General features: G+C 36.1%; 2 protein-coding genes across 3 annotated transcripts; one reads left to right on the forward strand and one right to left on the reverse strand.

Annotated features, from left to right (window-relative positions):
* The first annotated feature begins 56 nt into the window (after positions 1–56).
* Positions 57–16,229, forward strand: LOC143367720 (frizzled-4-like). Of its 2 annotated transcripts, XR_013085082.1 has the most exons (7): positions 57–2,619; positions 6,813–7,056; positions 9,404–9,647; positions 10,411–10,645; positions 13,618–13,808; positions 14,666–15,933; positions 16,019–16,229. XR_013085082.1 is itself a non-coding variant. In XM_076809837.1 (6 exons), exons 1-6 carry the CDS (start codon positions 2,423–2,425, stop codon positions 15,382–15,384), a joined length of 1,830 nt encoding a protein of 609 aa, XP_076665952.1. In that variant the 5' UTR covers positions 57–2,422; the 3' UTR covers positions 15,385–16,229. The 2 variants fall into 2 exon arrangements, 1 of the variants encoding a protein (XP_076665952.1); XM_076809837.1 differs by having other exon boundaries at positions 14,666–16,229.
* Positions 16,230–18,620: 2,391 nt separating this feature from the next.
* Positions 18,621–20,206, reverse strand: LOC143367564 (ejaculatory bulb-specific protein 3-like). Its single transcript, XM_076809521.1, has 2 exons — positions 19,942–20,206; positions 18,621–18,913 (listed from the first exon to the last, which is right to left on the reverse strand). The coding sequence occupies exons 1-2, from the start codon at positions 20,144–20,146 to the stop codon at positions 18,729–18,731; spliced, it is 390 nt and encodes a 129-aa protein (XP_076665636.1). The 5' UTR covers positions 20,147–20,206; the 3' UTR covers positions 18,621–18,728.
* Between the last annotated feature and the right edge of the window lie 243 nt (positions 20,207–20,449).

The following is a 20,449-nucleotide window of genomic DNA, read 5'->3' on the forward strand; positions in this document are numbered from 1 at the left end:
TATTTCGTTCTTAATCGCATTACAAGAGTTCAATTTTACAGTAAGGAATAGCAGCTTAGAAGTTCTCTCAAATTTACTCAGTGATCTCCTGACTAGGAACAACAAGTCATCATTCTTTCAAAATGCAACTTTCTGATTTTAAACACTGAATTATTATTAATACTGATTCACTTGGATAATGCCCTCAAACAACAAACGTGTGATGTGTTATTAAAATTGGAATAAAAAAAGCTTTGTTCAAATGTTTACAATTACATTAATACTCAATACACCTAAAATATTTTTTCTTTCATATCTTTATTATTAGTTGTAGCCGAGGTAAATCAGTCTTATTTAACAAAAGACGTTAGTAATCGATACATTTGTAACTGAGGGTTAAAAATAGAAGCCCAACATTTTTTTTCAAAATTAATTTAAAACCATGTTGATATCGGTTAAGTATCCACCCCATAAGTTTGATTGATAAATACCTATATTATATCGAGTAGACCCAAGTGACAAAATAATAAAATAAATTCATTAAGTTCAAAAGCCACCTCGAAATCTTTTAATGTTAAATGACAAATTATGCACGAGCTACACAAACGTTTAAATATAAAAATCACGAAATCTATTCTATCAACTACAATTTTCTACCCTCATTTTGGTCAGTAACGATATTAGAAATTATTTGTTGCGGAAATAACAGAATCTCCGAAGATCGCAGAATAAGTTCGAAAATCGCGATCTTTTTTTGCAATTTTTTTCAAAACGACAAAACCCGTCACTTAGCAACCTAACCCTTCTAGCTTCTCAAAAAAACTCAAGTCGTTTGGACCAATTCTAAAAAAGTTATGCGATTTTAAAGGCTGCAATCTTTCTTTCGTCCGCCACTGTATATCTACAATTCTCTATTTATTCTTACCTAACTAGTGTCTGTCTACGTCACACTCATTCGCTTCCTTTTACACCCCATTCACCATTTCACTGCCTCTCACTTGCCTTTTAATTCTTAATTTAGTCTTCTTTCAAATTTAATTCCACCGTCTACCACGGTCGCACAGCTATCTTATCCCCAAACACCTATCCCTCCTCTCCTGCATCCTGCACTTCTTTACCGTGCCCCCATACTCCACACATTCCCGCTTATTCTAACCCTACGCCTTATACTTAATATCGCTCTCTACGATTTTCTACGATTTATTTATTTGTCCCTCTTCTATTTCATTCTTTTCTCTCTCCTCCTCTATTTTGTTAAAGTTGCTCAATACCCCACCCCGAATACACCATTAGGAGAGGAGATCGTAAGTGGTGGGGCAAGAGGATGCCATAGTACGTGCCAACCATACTCTCCAGCTCAGTTATGCTCTAAACGTTTTAGGGGAATTTCTTGCACCGTGTTTCGCTTCTTACCGTCCATAATTCACAACATCGCTTTTTACACGCAGCCAATCGACTTCGCCACGAGATCCATAGAAGTTGCATCAATCACTCTCCAAACAGCCTTTCATTATCCTGTTTGTGGTGCAAGTAGATTGTTTATCGATGCTGGAGTGGTATTGGGATCTTTAGTGGACCATTAATCCCCGCCTTGTTTCATGTAAATACGGATACAGTGTTACCAGATCTTCGAAAGCTTCAAACGTCAAACTGTAGGACTCCGGTAAAAGAGAACGCCAGAACCTGTTTTGTGGAAAACAGATACCTTGTGTATTTATTCATGACGTTGATAAAAAGGTAGAAAATTGTAACGTGGTTTTGTAACGTGGAATCAGTTTAAATGTAGTGACAACGATGCGGATTATATTGAAATTTAAAACGATAATATTTCGAAATTATTTTAAATAATATACGAGACGATTAAAATAAATTTCTTTTTCTGTGATGATGACGAAATACGTGGTTCTTTAAGTGAAGAATTCTTGTGGTTTAAATGGTTGTTGCCATGTACAATGAGCGATTAAAGTAATTCTACTATTGTTAAAGTAACGTTTCGAGTTCATGCAACGAGCGCGATCAATTAAAAGAAAAGCAGTAATTCTTGACAGACAGCCTCGGATACTGTATATAAATAAATGTGGAAATTCAATTATTCTGGAAATTGAATAAGTAAATGAATGGAAAATGGAAAGATAGTGCCTTGAATAAAAATTTGCTTAAACAAACAGTGATTATTAAATTTAAGGGAAGACACTCGTGTTCAAACAGCAAATAAAATCAAAGCTTTATAAAAATGAATGGAAATGAATAAAAAAAAATTATTTAAAAAATACCGAATCTACCGTGTTTATGGAACGAACAGTGTAATTACGTTAAATATTTCGTTAGGAATTATTATAAGTGAAGTGGGTGCTGAACACCTTTGATGGAACAATTAATGAAGTCCGAAAAGACACGCGCTTATTTTTAATACATTCGAAATACACGTGAATTTTGGCACAAAATGAGATGGACTTTGGTTTTGATTTTGTCATGGACGGTTTCTGATGCGTATGGAAGTTGCGAGCCGATTAGAATTGAAATGTGCAGGGGTTTAGGATACAACGTTACTGCTATGCCGAATTTTGTGGGACACGAGATTCAAGGGGATGCCGATTTTACTCTTCAAACATTCAGCCCCTTAATTCAGTATGGATGCAGGTAAATATAAATAAGTAGTAAATATGAAAAGAAAATGCGAAAGTAAATTTTTCCTTCGTGTATTTTATGTTCATCAGTATCGAGTTCTGCACTCCCCTTAACGACGCACTAAATTTTGGAAAAACGTTAAAAAATTACAACCCCTTTTTAAATGTCTATTTTACTATATATATATTTGTACACTGGGATGAAAGACTGTTTTCTTTCGAAAAAAGCGGTTATTTTTTATTTTATCGAGCGTAATATTACGGAGGTGGAATTTTGAGACTGTTCCCACACCTTCTGCGTTTTAACCATCGAACAATGCACCGACAAGGGAAGATCCCGAACCCGAAAATTCAAAATATTCTGAAACTTTGTGAATCTGTAGGGGATTTCCTCCTGATTACAACGCAATTTTTTTTTGCTGCCCAAATTCACTCGAAGGGGGTGAAATTAACCCCCGAAAATTCGGCTATTTTCCGATTTTGTGTTATAACTCGCGAAATATAAGAGATAGAAAAAAAGTTTCAAGACAAAAGTTACTTCTTTTAATTAGATCTATCATTTGGTAAAAATATTATTTTACATTTCACGAGTTATAACAGAAAATCGGAAAATAACCGGATTTTCAGGGGTCAATTAGACCCCCTTAGAGTGAATTTAGGCAGCAAATAAAAATTGCGTTGTAATCAGGGGGAAATTCCCTACACATTCATGAAGTTTCAGAATTTTTTGAATTTCCGGGTTCGGGATGTTCCCTTGTGAGTCATTCATTCGTATAAGAGAAATTTCCGTGAATTCTCCCTTCTATAATTTTTAGAGCTACGGGTAATTTAAACTTTTTTCATACCTCAAGCAATTTTCAGGATCTTCTCCCAGAGTTTCGCCCAGAATTTTTAGAAAAAGAACAGTAAATATGCATAAGAAACAAATGGCAGGAGAACCGTAATATTAAAATTTCAATTTAAAAAAACAGCGTTATTTCAATTTAAAAAATTCTTGACTACCTCTTCAATTTCTTTTTAAATCAAAATTTTCGATGTTTTTTTTTAAATCGTACACACTATTATTGCAAGTTGATAAATTCTTGTTTATTAATAATTAATATCTTGCTTATTAATTTATATTATTCAAAAACATTCAGTAGCAGAATTGACTATTTCATCAACATTTTTGCTAGATTCTCTTCTTTTATTTACTAATTTAGAATCTCCCCTATTAGTTGTCTTCTTCACATTTATAAATAATATCGTGGAAGAAGGAATGTTAACACAATTGTATAACAGTAATTTACATTTTTATAAATAGGATTATAAATTGTGCATAGTCCCTAACAAAAAGAAAATTAATTCCCACGATAGGAAATTTTGTTAGCAACTATTAGATTTTTTATTTAAAAAAATGACATGGCCCTGTATGTCACTTGCACGTGTATACAAATATGTATTTTTAATAACTTTATAGCTGTATTATTTTTATTCTCCAAAACCAAACCATTCTAAACTTTTTAAAATTCCGAAATTCAAAGTCCTTTAACCACATAGCAAGTTGTGCGGAAGGCCTTGCATATTAGGAAATGCTTCTGTTGCAAAGGGTAACAAAACTATTTTTAGTCGGAACCTCAATATGCCTGGGGGGCACATTTCGACCCTAAAGGTTTGAAAGACCACAATCGTTTAAAAGTATTTCGCTGCACGTGTTACGTACAACTTGCTCGGCGCACGGCTGAAGTACAGGAAAGAAGAATTTAATAGTATATCATCTGTGAAACGAAACAATCTACATTTAAGTTCTCCACTTTGTGTAAAATATAATCGACTGAATTACAAAATAATTCCAGAGCATATAAATTACGTGGAACGAGATGGAAATAGTAGTACAGGTATATTTTATATAAAAGATGCTCGAAAGCCTGAGAAGGGTTTCATTTCCACATTTCTGCATTAAACAGTAGATGGAGATTCGGTCTCAGAATATGTTTAGTCGAAAAACAGAGATTTGTACGTAAATAAGTCAGATTGACTGGCTACGAAATGGAAAATATGTACAATTAATTGTAAATAAAGGACATTATATCGTCAATTGACTGCATTATTTATTACACTACAATATCGTAAATAGAAAATGAGAAAAACGGTAAAACCTACGTAATGGAATAATATACTACTTACTAATTACCTAACAAGGGGAGGCCGCGACATTTGGGACATGGATTTTGATGAATCTCATATATGTTGTAGTGTAGGTGTAGTAGACCAATATATGTCTCACATGTTGGATTCACTACCCCAGAGTTTCCGAAATATTAATTAAAAAGATGTTTATGCGTGACGAACAGAAACGATAGCGAAGTTTATTATAATGATAAATAGCGGCGCGTGTAAAGGGCAGATCTCCCACCGGAACTTTCACGGGTTCGATTCTCGCTGGGATCATTTTTTTTCTATAATTGTATTTTGTATTTCGAACGTGCTCGCTATAGCGGGTCTTTTATAAGCAAGCTTATAAGCCGCGTAGACGACGTATTTTCTTTTTAATTAAATGTAATGTCCACTAGAAACTAATTGTACAATTAAAAAATGTACCCGTGGCCATACATCTTTTATTAAATGTGCATGGTGTCGTGAATTTTATTGTTTCATTTTTTTAACGATAAATGTCATATTTTAGAATGCAAAAAATAGTACTTTATCTTTTGAGGATTAAAACAATACAAAATACATTTATAGAAAAAAAGTGACCCCAGTGGGAATCGAACCGGTGAAAATTCCGGGTGCGAGACCTGCCCTTTACACGCGCCGCTATTCGTCATTTAAAATAAACTTCGCTATCGCTTCTGTTCATGTCTCTTTTATTAATATTTCGGAAACTCTAGGGTAGTGGATTTTTTGAAAATTCCTTCTTTTACGGGAGTTACGGACGAATCATCGCGAAAATCGGCATCCTTTTCATCAACACGCTGTTATTTAGCGAATTTTCAAAATAGTAAAAAAGGGTCCGTTAATGCTGAGGCATAACATTATACTTAATAGACAACTTTTTTTTTTGACAATCCAAATTTGAGTTAGGAGTTACGCCGTTTAAGAAAGACCATCAGTTCGGAGCCACCTCGTGACATATATCTATATATATTCTTAATTTTTATAATGGTTTGTAATGCTTTACAATATGCCAAAATCAAGTGCTAAATAAAAATTTAATTCGCTGATTAGTTTCTCTACAATTTGCATCAGAAGATTACCTATTTCTTCGGGCCGGCGCAGTAGTCTACCCCCTTAAGGGGGTATACCCGTTTGAACCCTCGGAAAATGTATACATTTTGTGGATTTTTTTACAAGTCAACGGTTTGATGCAGATTTCCCGTTTTTTAACTATGTTTACATAGTATTATGAACTACTTATAAAAAAAGTTTCAGTTCAAAACTATTGTTTTTCGGAAGTTACGGATACATGTCCGAAAGTCTCTCGATTTTAGACGGCTAAACGGTGGCCCCAAAAACTCGCGCTACGTTCAACCAATTTACTTCAAATTTTGCATGCAGAATCATAATAAGATTCCGCATCGTCCAACGAAGGCTTTTTTTTATTTCGATTCCCCGTTTATTATTTATAAAGGAAAAAGGTGGATTTTTCTCTTAGAAAAATTTAACTTTACCTTTGATCTCTCACCATTTCTTTATTTTTCAAAATTTTCAAAATCGCCTTCGTTGGACGATGTGGAATCTTATTATGATTCTGCATGCAAAATTGGAAGTGAATTGGTTGAACGTAGCGCGAGTTTTTAGGGCCACCGTTTAGCCGTCTAAAATCGAGAGACTTTCGGACATGTATCCGTAACTTCCGAAAAACAATAGTTTTTTAACTGAAACTTTTTTTATAAGTAGTTCATAATACTATGTAAACATAGTTAAAAAACGGGAAATCTGCATCAAAACGTTTACTTGTAAAAAAATCCACAAAATGTATACATTTTCCGAGGGTTCAAACGGGTATACCCCCTTAAGTAGAAACAGTAAAGTAGTTCTCCCAAACTTTTCCGCCCAAGATCCACCAAAAGGAAATACATTTTGCATCGTTACGACTCCCTTGGGACTGTCCAATTTCTCTTCGACCCTTTCTCATTCTGCAGTGCTGGATGGCCAGCTTTCTGATAGCATTCTACTAATCATTAAGTGTCTAAGGATCGTGGTAATCCTCTCCCTTTGTTACAGTGCCCAGCTACATCTGTTTCTGTGCTCGGTGTATGCGCCAATGTGTACAGAGAAAGTGCCATCGCCTATAGGCCCTTGCAGAGGACTCTGCGAACAAGTGAGGGCACGTTGTTTCCCCGTGCTGCAGGGATTCGGATTTGCCTGGCCTGCCGCATTAAATTGCTCAAGATTTCCACCAGAAAATAACCATCAGCACATGTGCATGGAGGGTCCAGGGGAGCCTGGTCCTGCGAATCCAGTTCTGGTAATTCGATTGCTCTTAATTTTCATTTCGTAATAACAGGGAACATCGCTGGTCAAGTGGTGGCGAGACAAGCAAGCCGAGGAAAATATTTTGCACAAACATTCAGCATTACAATTTCATAGTAATTTATTGTTAACGCTCACGCTACACCGTCGATGATAAACGCAGACTAGGGTAAGGGACCCAATTACTGTCACCTTAAGCTATTTTACTTAAAATAACGAATAAATAAACGTTGTAAAGTCATACACGAAAAGAATTATGTAATTCAACCTATAATCTATACTATAGATTATATACTATAGTTTATTTATTCGTTATTTTAAGTAAAATAGCTTAAGGTGACAGTAAATGGTTAGGTGTTAGTGATTGGGTCCTTTACCCTAATATTACCATTTCTTATTTGGTATCTAACAGCAAGGGCATCGACGAATCGGATCATGAAACACGCGGCGCGAGAGGGGTAGCCCTCTTGCTTTTTTATCCATTTTGTAGTGGGAATTAATTAAAAACTTAAAGCCGAAATTTAAAAATACTCACTTTTTCAGTAGATAAGTATAAACTTAACCCTCATCCGTTCCTCATTTCACGAATTGAATGTACTCGTCGGTGTAAAAGTGACACAGTGGTAAATGATCGGTGAAATGACAAGGTAAACAGTTATTTTTCAATATTTTTCTATTCAAATTGATGAGTTAACATTTACATCTTAGATTTTATATAACTTTCGCATAAAATAAAACGATGTGCTGGACATACTGCTTGATACAAGACTCACAAATAACAGAACAGTATAATTTATTATGGAAAAACTGTGTCAAATTGACACGAGGGACGGATGAGGGTTAATAAAGATCAGTTTTTAAAAATAAACGATTTTTTCTCAAAAGCCAGGGAGCAACTTCTCCCCCACCCTTCGGACAACCATGTCTAACTAGGGTGGCCCTTATTTATAAGTGTCCATTTTTTTTTGTATTTCTTTACCCTCACCCCCTTAGAACGATGCCATTTCATTAAAAAATAGCCCCTGAAAAAGTTTATTGCTATCGGCCAACGGGAGAGGCTGCCGACCAGGCCTTAAAGTTTAGAATTAATCAATAGTTTGGATTTAAGGAATTTCTCAAAAATGGTAAGCCCTATCGAAATTTTGTTCAAATAATACTAAAAGAGCATTCAATTTTCTACAATTATTGTGTATACAATTTTTTCGTGCTTGCAACCATTTCTTAGATAATAGCTTTCGAATATAGAGCGCTTTGCGCATACCACCTGTACTGCGTGACGTATTGTCTGTACGCGCGTAGCGCCGACCTTTGTATATTCAAACGCTATTATCTAAAAAATGGTTGCAAGCACGAAAAAATTGTATATACAATAATTGTAGAAAATTGAATGCTCTTTTAATATTATTTGAACAAAATTTCGATAGGGCTTACCATTTTTGAGAAATTCTTCAAATTCAAACCATTGATGAATTCTAAACTTTAAGGCCTGATCGGTGCCCTTTCCTGTTGTCCGATTGCAATAAATTTTTTCAGGGACTATTTTTGTATGAAATGGAACCATATTAGGGGGTGAGAGGAAAAAAATCGCAGGTTGAAAATAAGGGCCGCCCTAATGTCTAACAGTAACTACAGTAGAACCTTCCTGTATCCGAGCACCTGTTATCCAAACCTTCCAAATGTTCTTCCATTCGAACAGTATATTTGCTTCCATAATTAAATATGTTCTATGTACCTATTCTCTCTACTATCGAAACAGACGCGAACGTACGTATCTACGTATTTCCAGCATTCTATAACGATCAAAATGAATACTATATCCACTGGAGTCAAAGAGGAAACATCTATGATAGTATATTCATATTACTTTTCATTTTTTACATTGTTACTACCATAGTATTCGACGATTGTCTAAAAAGAAATTAGAATATAATTTCTAACATAACAATCTAATATTATTAATGATGTGGCAATAAAAAAGATTAATTAAGGCATTAAATATATTAATGTTCCTTTCTTTATTTCTTTTATTTTATTTATTATTATTATACTTTTTTCCGCAAAAGATGTTATGCTTTTTTATCGTTGAGAAACTGTTTCGGGTCCCAAAATATTTCTTGCATCCGAGCCCCTTTATTTAGCAGGCCGGCTGTATTTGTACAACTTCCATCGTGAATACACTGTTGATTCTATTTAAATTAGAATAAAGAACTTCTATGTTAATAATTTTGTACACTAAAGGAAATCCTTTTACATAATAAATAACGATTAATAATTTCGATTGATTTGACATCCCCGCGTATTTATTTGCTCGTTCCTTACAACGACTGTTTCATTTGTTTTAGATCGTTAACTCTAGGAATGCTGCATGGGGGTGTTCCTGGTATGCCAAGTCAACGTTGTATGTTTTTCTGAATCGTTCTGGAAAATGTGCCGCGGGCTGTGATGCAGATATTCTTTGGTCACAAAAGGATAAAAAGTTAATAGAAGCTTGGATAACAGCTTTCGCGACGATTTCCCTAATTACAGTCGTAACCGCGATGCTGAGTGTCTTGAGGTCGCGAAAGCAGAACGTGTTGAACACTGCTGGTAAGTGTTGGATATAAAATTCATTTCTAATTTTGATGAAGCTATTCAACAGCGTCCAGATATATTTCAATCCTTAACGTTCGCATTATTGGATGTCCATTCATTCAGGGTGTTTTTCAAAGTAATTTTTTTAACGAAATATTACCAGTCGCACTATAAATGTTTCGAGCTCCGAATAAAAATTCAGAATGAGGTCATCAAAAAGCTGAAATAAATGTGGGTAAGGTGTTTTAAGCAAAGGGCGCAATTTGGCAAGTTTGCCTAGGGCGCAAAAAAGGCTCGAGGCGGGCCTGAGGGTAGCAAAGTCTGGCAAAGAGAATTCTTTATTCGATTCTACCAAAAAAAATATTATGGATATGTCCATAATTTTTTAAAAACAATTCGTGCCATATAAACTTTAGGTGGCGTCGCGTCGTCGTGTTTTCCCGCCGATATTTTCTGGAAAACGTCGAAACTATTGTTCGCCAGCCTGAAAATGATTTCTTGGAAGATTTAAACTTTTATATTTTCTATTCGATCTTCTTGGGATTATTAAGGAGCCCAAATGCGACAGCATTCAGACTATTTTTATATAATTATAGATAATCCACAAATCGTCTAAAGCCTACTCTCCTGAAGATCCGATAAAAAATATAGAACTTTAAATTTTCAAATGCTACCACTCGAAAAAGTCTGATCGACTTGAATCGCTATATTTCCTCAAAGTGTAAAAATGTCAGCTTGCATTATCTAAATTCATAAAGATTGTTTCTTTCGTTCACAGAGAAGTTCGTTGCATTTTCGACCGCCTGCCACGCAGCCATAGCGGTGGGATACGTAATTAGACTTGCTGCAGGCAGAATTGCGGTCGCTTGTACTTCTGCAATGTCGCTTCACTCGCAGGAAGAGGTGATGGTCCCGCAGCAACAAAGACATTTAACTCAAGATGGTTTAGCAAATCCTTATTGCACTGCAGTATTCTTTTTACTTTACTACTTTGGAAACGCCGCCAATGTTTGGTGAGTAAAAAACCATTTACTTGGGTTTTATTCACTTTATTTGTGAAGATAAGTTTGTAGACTTGAAGTAAAAGGAACGGGAGGAAAAAGGGGGAAGTGTGTATTCTCCACCATTTTAAGTATTAATTGTTCCTTATCTGGAAACGATCAGATGCTATTGAAGGCAAAAGAGAGAGAGAGACTTCTTAAAAGTAGAAAGAAGTGAACCGAACATTTAAGGCGACTTTCTCATAAAAATCGCTCAAAAAATAGGTGATCCTTAGGATTTTCTTTTGAGAAAAGTATACAACTTGCAGTAAAAGAACATTATGCCCTTTATTTATTCGTTATTCAAGGATATGAAAAAAATATTTTTTTCTATTTGCCTGTACAGTAGTAATCGCTCGTTATGAGTTCGTCGAACGGGGCTGGCGGCGAACTTATAGCGGGTTGCGGACATGGTTCCGCGCGGCCAGTGGCTGTGCTTCTCCCACTCTCGTCCGCAGGCTCCCAAGAAATGGTGGGGGTAGTCGCCGGACTCTCAACGAGCGGAAAAAGCGGACTCATAACGAGCGATTACTGTAGTGGTTCGGTTTCTACGTGGTGCCCAGTGCACTGCTACAACAAAAAGGGATGTCGATGGTAGCCAGTATAACTCGACGTAGGATTGTTTCAAATAAAAAGACCAGAGATATTCTTACACCTTATACAAATCGCCTTCAGCCTTTAAGGAGACAAAGAAAGCAAAATGCTATAACAGTTAATAAGTCTCAAGGACAGAGTTTTGATCACGTTGGAGCATACCTCAACAAACCTTTATTCAGCCATGGACAGGTATATGTTGCATTGTCCAGATGCCGCTCAAAAAATGGTATAAAAATTCAAAGTTATTGAAAATATTGCGTGGAAAGAAGTTTTGTAAATAAAGATGTTCTGAATTTAAGACAGCTTATATTTTCTATCTATATAAATCAAACTAATCTCGGCAACTAAACAGCAAACGAAAACACCTGCTAGAAACTTTGAATTTTGCATAAAAGGGAACCAGTAACGAAGGGGGCGAGCGAAGCGAACCCCCGGGGGGTTGGGCGCCGAAGACGCCAGGGGGACGTAGCCCCCCTAGTAATTATATAAATATAATATTAATATAATTATAGTATTAATATAATATTTTCATACGATCCTCGAGTTAGCGTTTTCTGTGACAGTGTACAGTTTTCTCACAGTAATATTTTTTAAAATTTAATGCTTCTAAAATTGTATAAACAAAATTTAGCCGAATGAACAGGGTACAAGTATCCAGATGGTATGAATTCGTAGGGATTACGCCAATGGCAAATATTGGGATGGGATGGGGAAATAGGGGGTTTGAAAGATTGCAGGAGTTTGTTTACGCCTTGTTTGACTTGTTCAGTGGTTTTCGATCTCGTCGAAGACTCGTGTGATTAATTAATCTACCGTGCAGTCAGGGACGAACACTTCTTCCGAAGAACTGGTCTGACCAGAAATACCACCGATAACTGCACACCTTTCCGCCTGTAAAAAAGGTAGGGAGTTGAAAGTTGCTATCCAACGAGCCACTGGCAATTTCTTCGCACACTTCAAATTCGAAAGCGTATGCCTCGTTTGGATTATACAAAAATTATTGAAGAATTTGACAAATCGAAGGCAAAATTTGTCACAATGTAAGCTACACTTAATAATTCCTATATCAGAATTGGTAAAAGGCAGAATGTGTTCACGTTTTAATTCATTGCTGCTGCAACTTGAAAATACAATCTGTGTAGCGTTGATTCGTTGATAGTTTAGAATTTATCCCTTAAGTTTTAAAAGAATCATTTAGTAGGAGCCATGTTTATTAATTTAATTATTAATCCAATTACGTATGCACCATGCCACTAATAATAACGAATTAAAGTAACAAATAACAGAAAAACGATTCCTAGATCTGTGAAAAAATTTATATTTCACAAATACTAATTTATATTTGATTTTTCACTTAAAGGTTGTTTAATGATATTTTAATTATCTTAATTAGGATACATTTTGTAATTGGCTATATTGTTAGTGATTGTTTTATTGCCAAGGAAATGTTCCAGCCACAAAAGCCAACAACTGTATTTCAGAAGAATAAATTGTTTAATTATCAAGTAAAAAATAGTGGAAATAAAAAAACTATAATGATCGAAAACTATACATCGAGAGAATATGTAATTGAAAAGTATTATGAATAAAACAGAATTATCGTCTCGAAAAGTGATACGTTTCAAAAAGCGAAATTTTTTCAAGGAAGATCATTTTCCTTGTCTTCTTTCCAAAAAATTTCAAGCTCACCTACTTATGTTTTTCACATCATGGAAGTACATACTTTTTCTTTTGAAGATACATTCAAATATGTATAATAGTATGATCCTAAAAGGACCTTGGACTCCAGAATACAAAATAAAGTATGAAACTTACTTTCTTCGTGAATGTAAATTTCACTTAAACTTTAATAACATGTAAATTTTAGTCAAAGTTCATGAGCCATTAACAGCTAATTAAATAATTACGCAGGGGCGAATTAAATTCTATACATAGTAATTGCCAACTTGTAGAATTTTATTTTTACAAGTTATTACGTTTGTATATATTTCTTCGATATTTATGCAACATTCTTGCACTATTATTATTTTACGCAATGTTATATTATTTTTATATTATATTCCATTATTATAACATATAATATAACATTTCAAGGAAAACTTATTTTATTACACATTATTATTATTTTGTCTCACAAGGTAACCGATCTTTAAATTATAATATTATAATGCAATATATACAAAATGATTTGTAACTTGTATACATACGTACATTGTCTTTCAATATATTTTTCAATAGTTGCTTTAGCTTATACTAATTCTTGCAAGTCATTCACAGTGTAAAGGGACCTAATTTTGTGAAAGAAAACTTTCACTAAAATAATGATAATTCTAATTCTCCTTGTTTAGGTGGGTGATAGTTTGCGCGTGGTGGTGTATCATAGTGAGGAAGTGGACACGAACTTCTGATAATCCTAAAGAAAATTTCGGATTAAGGCAAAAATTCTCCACAATTGGAACAATTACTGCTTGGGGTGTGCCTGCTGCTTTCACAATTGCCGTTATAGTAACCAGAGACGTTGATGCTGATGAATTAACAGGTGCATTCGCTATCTTCGTAATTAAAAATTCAATAATAAAATAGACTACGAACTTCCGCAAGAAATTAATGAAATTTTTTAATGTCGTCAATCCCGTTCCATTATACAGTGTGTCCCAAAATAATGGGATAATCCGAAACGTGCAAAAAGACATCGAAAAGTCCTTTACCGTTTTGGGATCCGAGGCTTCGTTCTCAAGATATTAACAGTTGAATATTAGCGGTAAAACTTCTGGACCGCGCAGTTTAAAGCCAAGACAGCTGAGCATGGAGCAGTGACTGCTCACACACACGCACAAGAAGCACGCGCAGATACGGAACAAACCGTGATGATGGGTTCGCGCGGTCGGCTCTACTGTGTGTGTGGGGGTCTGTATCTACGCGTGCCTCCTGCGATAAGTGCGCGCGGTCACTGCTCCGCGCTCAGCTGTCTCGGCTTTAAACTGCGCGGCCTGGAAGTTTCACCGTTAATATTCAGCTATTAATATCTCGAGAACGAAGCCTCGGATTCCAAAACGGTAAAGGACTTTTCGATGCTTCTTTGCATAAAGAATTTGCATATTTCGGATTTTCTCATTATTTTGAATTACCCTGTACATACAACGTGAAGTATTCCATTTATGTACATTTAATTTCATATTATCTCTTGAAAATACTTCTATTCTAATTCGTATTAATTAACAGCAAGCGAAAATACAAACTGCAAATTTCTCGTAAAAATTCTTTCGATTACCAGAGTCCTATACTCTCTTAATCAATACTATCAGGTCGGCTGAATATTTCGTAGATGATACAAGTTATAGATAGATATTACAGGAATGTACTATTTTTATTAAAATTTGATTTATAAATTTCTAGGTACCTGCTTCGTAGGACAACAAAGTACTAGATCCCTTCTTCTCCACGTTCTGATACCCCAAATCCTATATCAGTTCTTTGGCACTGTATTTCTTCTGTTCGGCATGTTTTTCTTCCTGCTACCTCGTTCCTCTGCCATCCCGGCTGCGGTTTTTACCTCTCTACCAGCCTCATCTACTTTCCGCCACCGCGGGAGCCTGAAGTCTCCTCTGGAAATTCAGCGACATCAAAGGACCGAGATCAGGAGGATCGGGATTTTTGCATGGGCGCATTATGTGTTAACTGCCAGCCTGACTGCTGGCATTTTCTACGAATGGTTGTGCAGAGAATCATGGCTGAGAGCGGCTGAACCTTCAACGACACCCCAATATCCGCAGAAGCCTATTCTGCAGTTGTTTATATTGAAAATTGTGGTCACCCTGGGCGCAGGGATTTTATCCTCGTCTTGGATTTGGTGGCCTAAGATCATAGGGCTATGGAGGCGACTACTGCGTTGTAAGCAACCACCTTACAAGTGCCATCCTCCACTCTCAGTTGTGCATTGCTACGGAGGTGGATCTACAAGCCATATTTCGCATCAGGTACATCCGTTAGGACACTTGACGCCTGTACAGCACCCTCTTTTGCACGAAGAAATAGAGCACACGCTGGTTAGAAGTAACAACAAGAAACATAAAAAATATAGGAAGCATCACAGTGGAAGTGAAACTCAAGTTTGAGACATTGTTGGACTAAAGAGATTGTTTTTTTTTTTAAATATATTTTGAAGTGTCAGTCTCGAGGGAAGAACTAATAATGACATACATTGTCCGGTCAATTTTTTCAGCTGACTGTTAAATACACGATTGGTATTCGAACTCAACACCGGAGCATACCCTGTCCTCTCAACATGAGCACGCAGCTCGGGGCTCGCCGAACGCACAGCCAGCAGCGGGGACGATTCCCAGGCGAGTCCTTAGCGACATAATCACGGCCGCCGCTTACTAAGCGCTCGGCGAGCCCCGAACCGCGCGCACATAAGGAGAGGGCACTGTATGTATATAATTGTCGTACGATTAACCTGCCACGGTAGTGCTAAAGGGTTTAAATATAAAATGACTAAATAATGAATAGTGCACAGTGGAAACGTAGCAGTGTCGATACAGTGTATATACACTAAGTTCCTGTGTAAACTTTTCTTATTCAAGAAGATGGAGGAAATTCTACTTTAATCACTAAGCATAGTGCTATGTGGTAGTGTCGTCGAGGTAACTCCGAATTAGAATCTAGTAAGTCTTTATTGATATTACTTTTACAGTTTTATGAATTTTACAATGATTATACAGAATGGCGTTGTAACCCTGCTGGTCTTAGGTTTATGACTGAGGCATCCCTCTGTTTAGAACCGCTATTTAACCTGGTTCCTACTGCAGGGGTGGGAGATAAGGTAGGCCGCAGGCCTGGGAATTTCGAAAAGGGGGTGTTTGGAAAATCGGGATATCATGAGGAGTCATCTTGGCGAAGTTTAACGAATTTTAATTTAAAATTTGAAGCAGAATCTACAGTGGCGGATTTAAGAAAAAAGGCCCAGGTGGCAAACGTTCCGAGGGAGGGGGGGGGGGGAGGGAGGAATAAAGAGGTAGTTTACTAAAAACGGGCTAAGTGCAGTAGTACAGAAAAAATATAGTGTTTGGTTAAAATCATAATTTTTTTTAAGATGAGCCCTAGTGTTACTGGGCAGGGGCCCACTTTTCGGGAAAATGTAGAGGTAGTTTACTAAAAACGGGCCAAGTGTAGTAGTACGGAAAAAATGTGTTTGGATACCTATACCTAATCATAATTTTTTTTTAATCAGCGGGCCTTAGGGGGCCTTTTGTGCAGGGGCATAGGGGCAACTGCTCATCAGCCGCCCTGTTAGATCCGCCACTGAGGATGTATCTTATTCTTTGCCAAAAATCCAGGTTAAGGAAATAATGTGATAAAGTATACGTTATCTGTGTGTGTTTGTATCGATGATAACATGTAGATTGATCTAAGAAATTAATGAAACTACTGAAACAGCACTTAACATTAGTGTAACGAATAACGAGGTAAGGAAGGGCTTCAAAACTGTTCAGGGATAAATACGTGTATACATTCTAAATGTTAGTATACAGGATAGTACAAACAATGTAAAGAGAATACGAATGGTATACACGTTGTTCCAAACTGATATAAGAAGCGGACACATGCAAATTTTTCATGATATACCAAATTGAGATATTTATCTTCTCTCGATGTATGCATATGTTCATACGTGCATTGAAGGAAAGGTGAATATACAGTCCATTTATGAGATTGCAGTTAAATTTGGCTAGCATATAAGAAAAGAAAAATTATAACATCATATTTTAAAATATATAATTTAATGATAACTTTCAACATATCTTGTATTGCAACACACTTTCGTTTTTAATAGGTACTTAAAACGATAGATAGGTATGTAAATGACTGCCGTCAACGCGAATATTGTTAAACTTTTGTGAGATATATTTTATAGATTCGTTGATTGTCAATTCAGAATTACTCGCGTAACTTTACTTTTGATCATGCTGTTACATAAATGATTTATATCTGGATATATACAAGTATATATCTAACGCCGACCAACATCCGAATGAAAATTTGTTCTAGTTTTACATAAATACAATAGTTACACACGATTTTTTATATTATGTAAATTTTGTTTTGGATATTAAGTAAAAATAGTTGAAAATTAAACAGTTTATTTTGTTGTTAAATAAGAGGGAATTATCATTTTTTACAACTTAAGCTCAATCGTGACGTTATACGAATGAAAATAGTCTGAGGAATGGATATCATATAACTTAAGTCGTCTGTTTCGAGACTGTTACTGAGACGTCTGTCTACAGACGTGTTTAGGACGTTTTTATGACGTCGGTGGTAAGACGTTCCTAAGGCGTCTATCTTAGGCGTCTTTTAAACAACTGTGCCAAGACGTATTTTAAACAACAGTGCCGTTGAGTGGCATCGGCGTGTTTTCACGTCAACAGAATCCACGATGTACATACAGCTCAAACGGTTGTGGCCGATCCAGATTCGATTGTGGGAGAGCTTACCATGTTTGGCCTTTTTTCGTCGCTAACATTTTACAGTATCTCATGAACATGGTTTGTGACACTGCCAGGCCACAGGTTCTCGGCTAGAACCATGTACGTATGCCAGGGATGTCGAACTAGCGGCTCGCGAGCCGCAGTGGCTCCCTCTCCTCTTCGCCTGTTCCGTAGAGCCGTAGGACGTACGGCCCCCTCCACACCTACTTCACTCTGATGAATTTCTCCTCCGGGTGCCGCACTCTCTCCCTGCCGGGTCTCGTGCAACGCCTGGAGAAAAGTGGGGGAACCGGCTGACCGTGGGCCCGACTCGTGCGGCTCCCGGAGTAGAGAAGTTCGACACTCCTGACGTATGAGATTGTGTAGTAGGATTTCAGTGGTATGTATTATGCGCAAAAAGTCAGCCTGATACTTGTATGGCTTTTCTCCTTGAGCGCCAACCTAGCGGCCGCCAGAAGAACTAGGACGAAATAATCACACATTCTCCAGGTGAGTCGGAACACCTATTACACCGTGGTCCAAGTGTCCCCGAATGTTTAACTTTCTCGTTGGAAGCGATTGTTTGAAAATAAATATAATTTAACTTAACCCAAACCGTACGTACGAATCAAAAAATCATAATGATATGTTTTCCTTCTACATTTAAACTTAAATAAGTATAACAAAAACAAATTTGAGACATTTATATTTCTCACATTTGAATAATTCAAAGAAGATAAAGTAAGACAGTTGAATTAGTGCATTAGAAATTTGAAATAAATTTCCACTATATTACATTTGATCAAGATCATCGAGAAAGATAAACGAGGCTTTTCGGTGTAAAGTGTTTCGGAATAGGAATCAGGATAAATATTCAAATCCAATTTGTTAACTAACATATTATTATTTAACCAGATCACAAAAGTACGATTAGATTTAATATAGATTTCATAAACGGAAGAGAAATACAAAGACGGCTACATCATGAAGGATCAATGAAGAAGGAGCTCTTGTTCAGTATTTTGTCCCTTATTAAGCTCGTGCAGGGCTGTGTCAATAACGAGTTTCCAGGTATCAGGTTCGTTTTCTACGTACCATGTTGTAACTGCATCAAGAAACTGTATTTGCTTGTCGGTGCATTTTTTGCATCTCGTCGCAATAATTTCGGGAAATCTTACTGAAAGAAACATAGCAAAGGATTATTTTTCAAAGTATCGTTATATGTCACTCGCCGCGGCAACTTAAGTGGAGGTTCCGGTCTTAAAATCGATTTTTTTATTTCATTTTTCAAATGTTCAACCTTTTATTCTTAAAAGGATTTTTGGGGTGCGCGTTTAAAAGGATTTTTTGAAATTCGTAAAATTCTCACAGTTATAGACATTCGAATAGCGGAAAATGCATGGGTAACACGCGACCACCCGGCGCTCACGTAAAACTTTAAACTCGTTTTTTTCGAAACAGTGTTCTTAAAATCGATGGGACCTATATCTCGAAAAGTTATTATTCGATTCGACTGAAACTTTTTTTATTCTGAAGAATATACTTCTGGCTCGTGGAGAAACCAGTCAAATTAAGGAAAAAATGCAAATTTGTAATTTTTAAAGGCGTTGAAAGGACGAAAAATATAAGGAAAATGTGTTTTCCAATTTCAAGTTTCGTTATTTTCTTAAAAAATGTCTTTTTTTGTCATTTTTACTGCTAATTCCACGAGCGAGTTTCGTTAAGAAACTTCTTTTCTTAAAGAAAACTTTACGACAATAGCAGACGTCTTTGAGACGTCTTGAAAGTCTGAAACAGACGTCTTTAGGACGTCTTTAAGACGTCTGTTTGCTATTTGGGTATCATAAATAATTATTTTGAAATCGAATTACACATGAATCTGCTACGTTAATTTTATACTAATTGTAAATAACCAGTGCAATGCAATGCAATCTTTCAACCATACGTTAAAAAATACACAACAGTGTCGATAAATGAAATTTTACTACTAACTTCATCGTTGCACGGAAAACAAGCATTTTTAAGAGCAAAAGCGAATTACATACCTACGTAAAACAGTAGAAGTGTTATAATTTAGAATTGCTTGGCAATTATATTTAAGGGCTACTGAAACATGCTTGTTAATTAATTAAGGAAAAACCAACACTATATTGTTACGGAAGCGTAGTTTCGTGTGAATTAAGCTTTATTAAAAAATGCCCTTACCTTTGAAATATTTTGCATCAGCAGTGACACAAGGCCCCGTTTCCAAATAACAGTTTAAATATTGATTCCTGAGCTTAGGATTCGCTAAAATTTCGTTCACGTCGATATCATCGTATTTTGAGGTGTACTGTTCTTCTTCGGCAAACACAAGTACTAAAACCGTCGTCAGCAGGACCGCCAGCAGCGTCACATATTTTCGATCCATTTTCAATTGAAATGACTGAATTACCCCAAAAAAAAGAAAATGGAAACAAAGATGTATTAAAACTTCTATTAAAATTCGCAACTAATTAATGTTTAGAATTAATCCAAGTGCGAATGTTATCTGTGACAGAAGTTCCAATTTATATTAATTTGAACCGCACGTAATTGTCATATAAAATTCGAAAGGTACGGGAAAATATTAAAGATAATTGAGAAACTGGTATGTAGAATGAAATAGAAATTTTACTGTTGTTAATTGTTCGGGAGCACCTAAAGCACCACTTCCGTTCGATAGAATTTTCAA

This window comes from Andrena cerasifolii, chromosome 4 (assembly GCF_050908995.1).
Source record: "Andrena cerasifolii isolate SP2316 chromosome 4, iyAndCera1_principal, whole genome shotgun sequence".
In the NCBI taxonomy this organism is placed as follows: domain Eukaryota; kingdom Metazoa; phylum Arthropoda; class Insecta; order Hymenoptera; family Andrenidae; genus Andrena; species Andrena cerasifolii.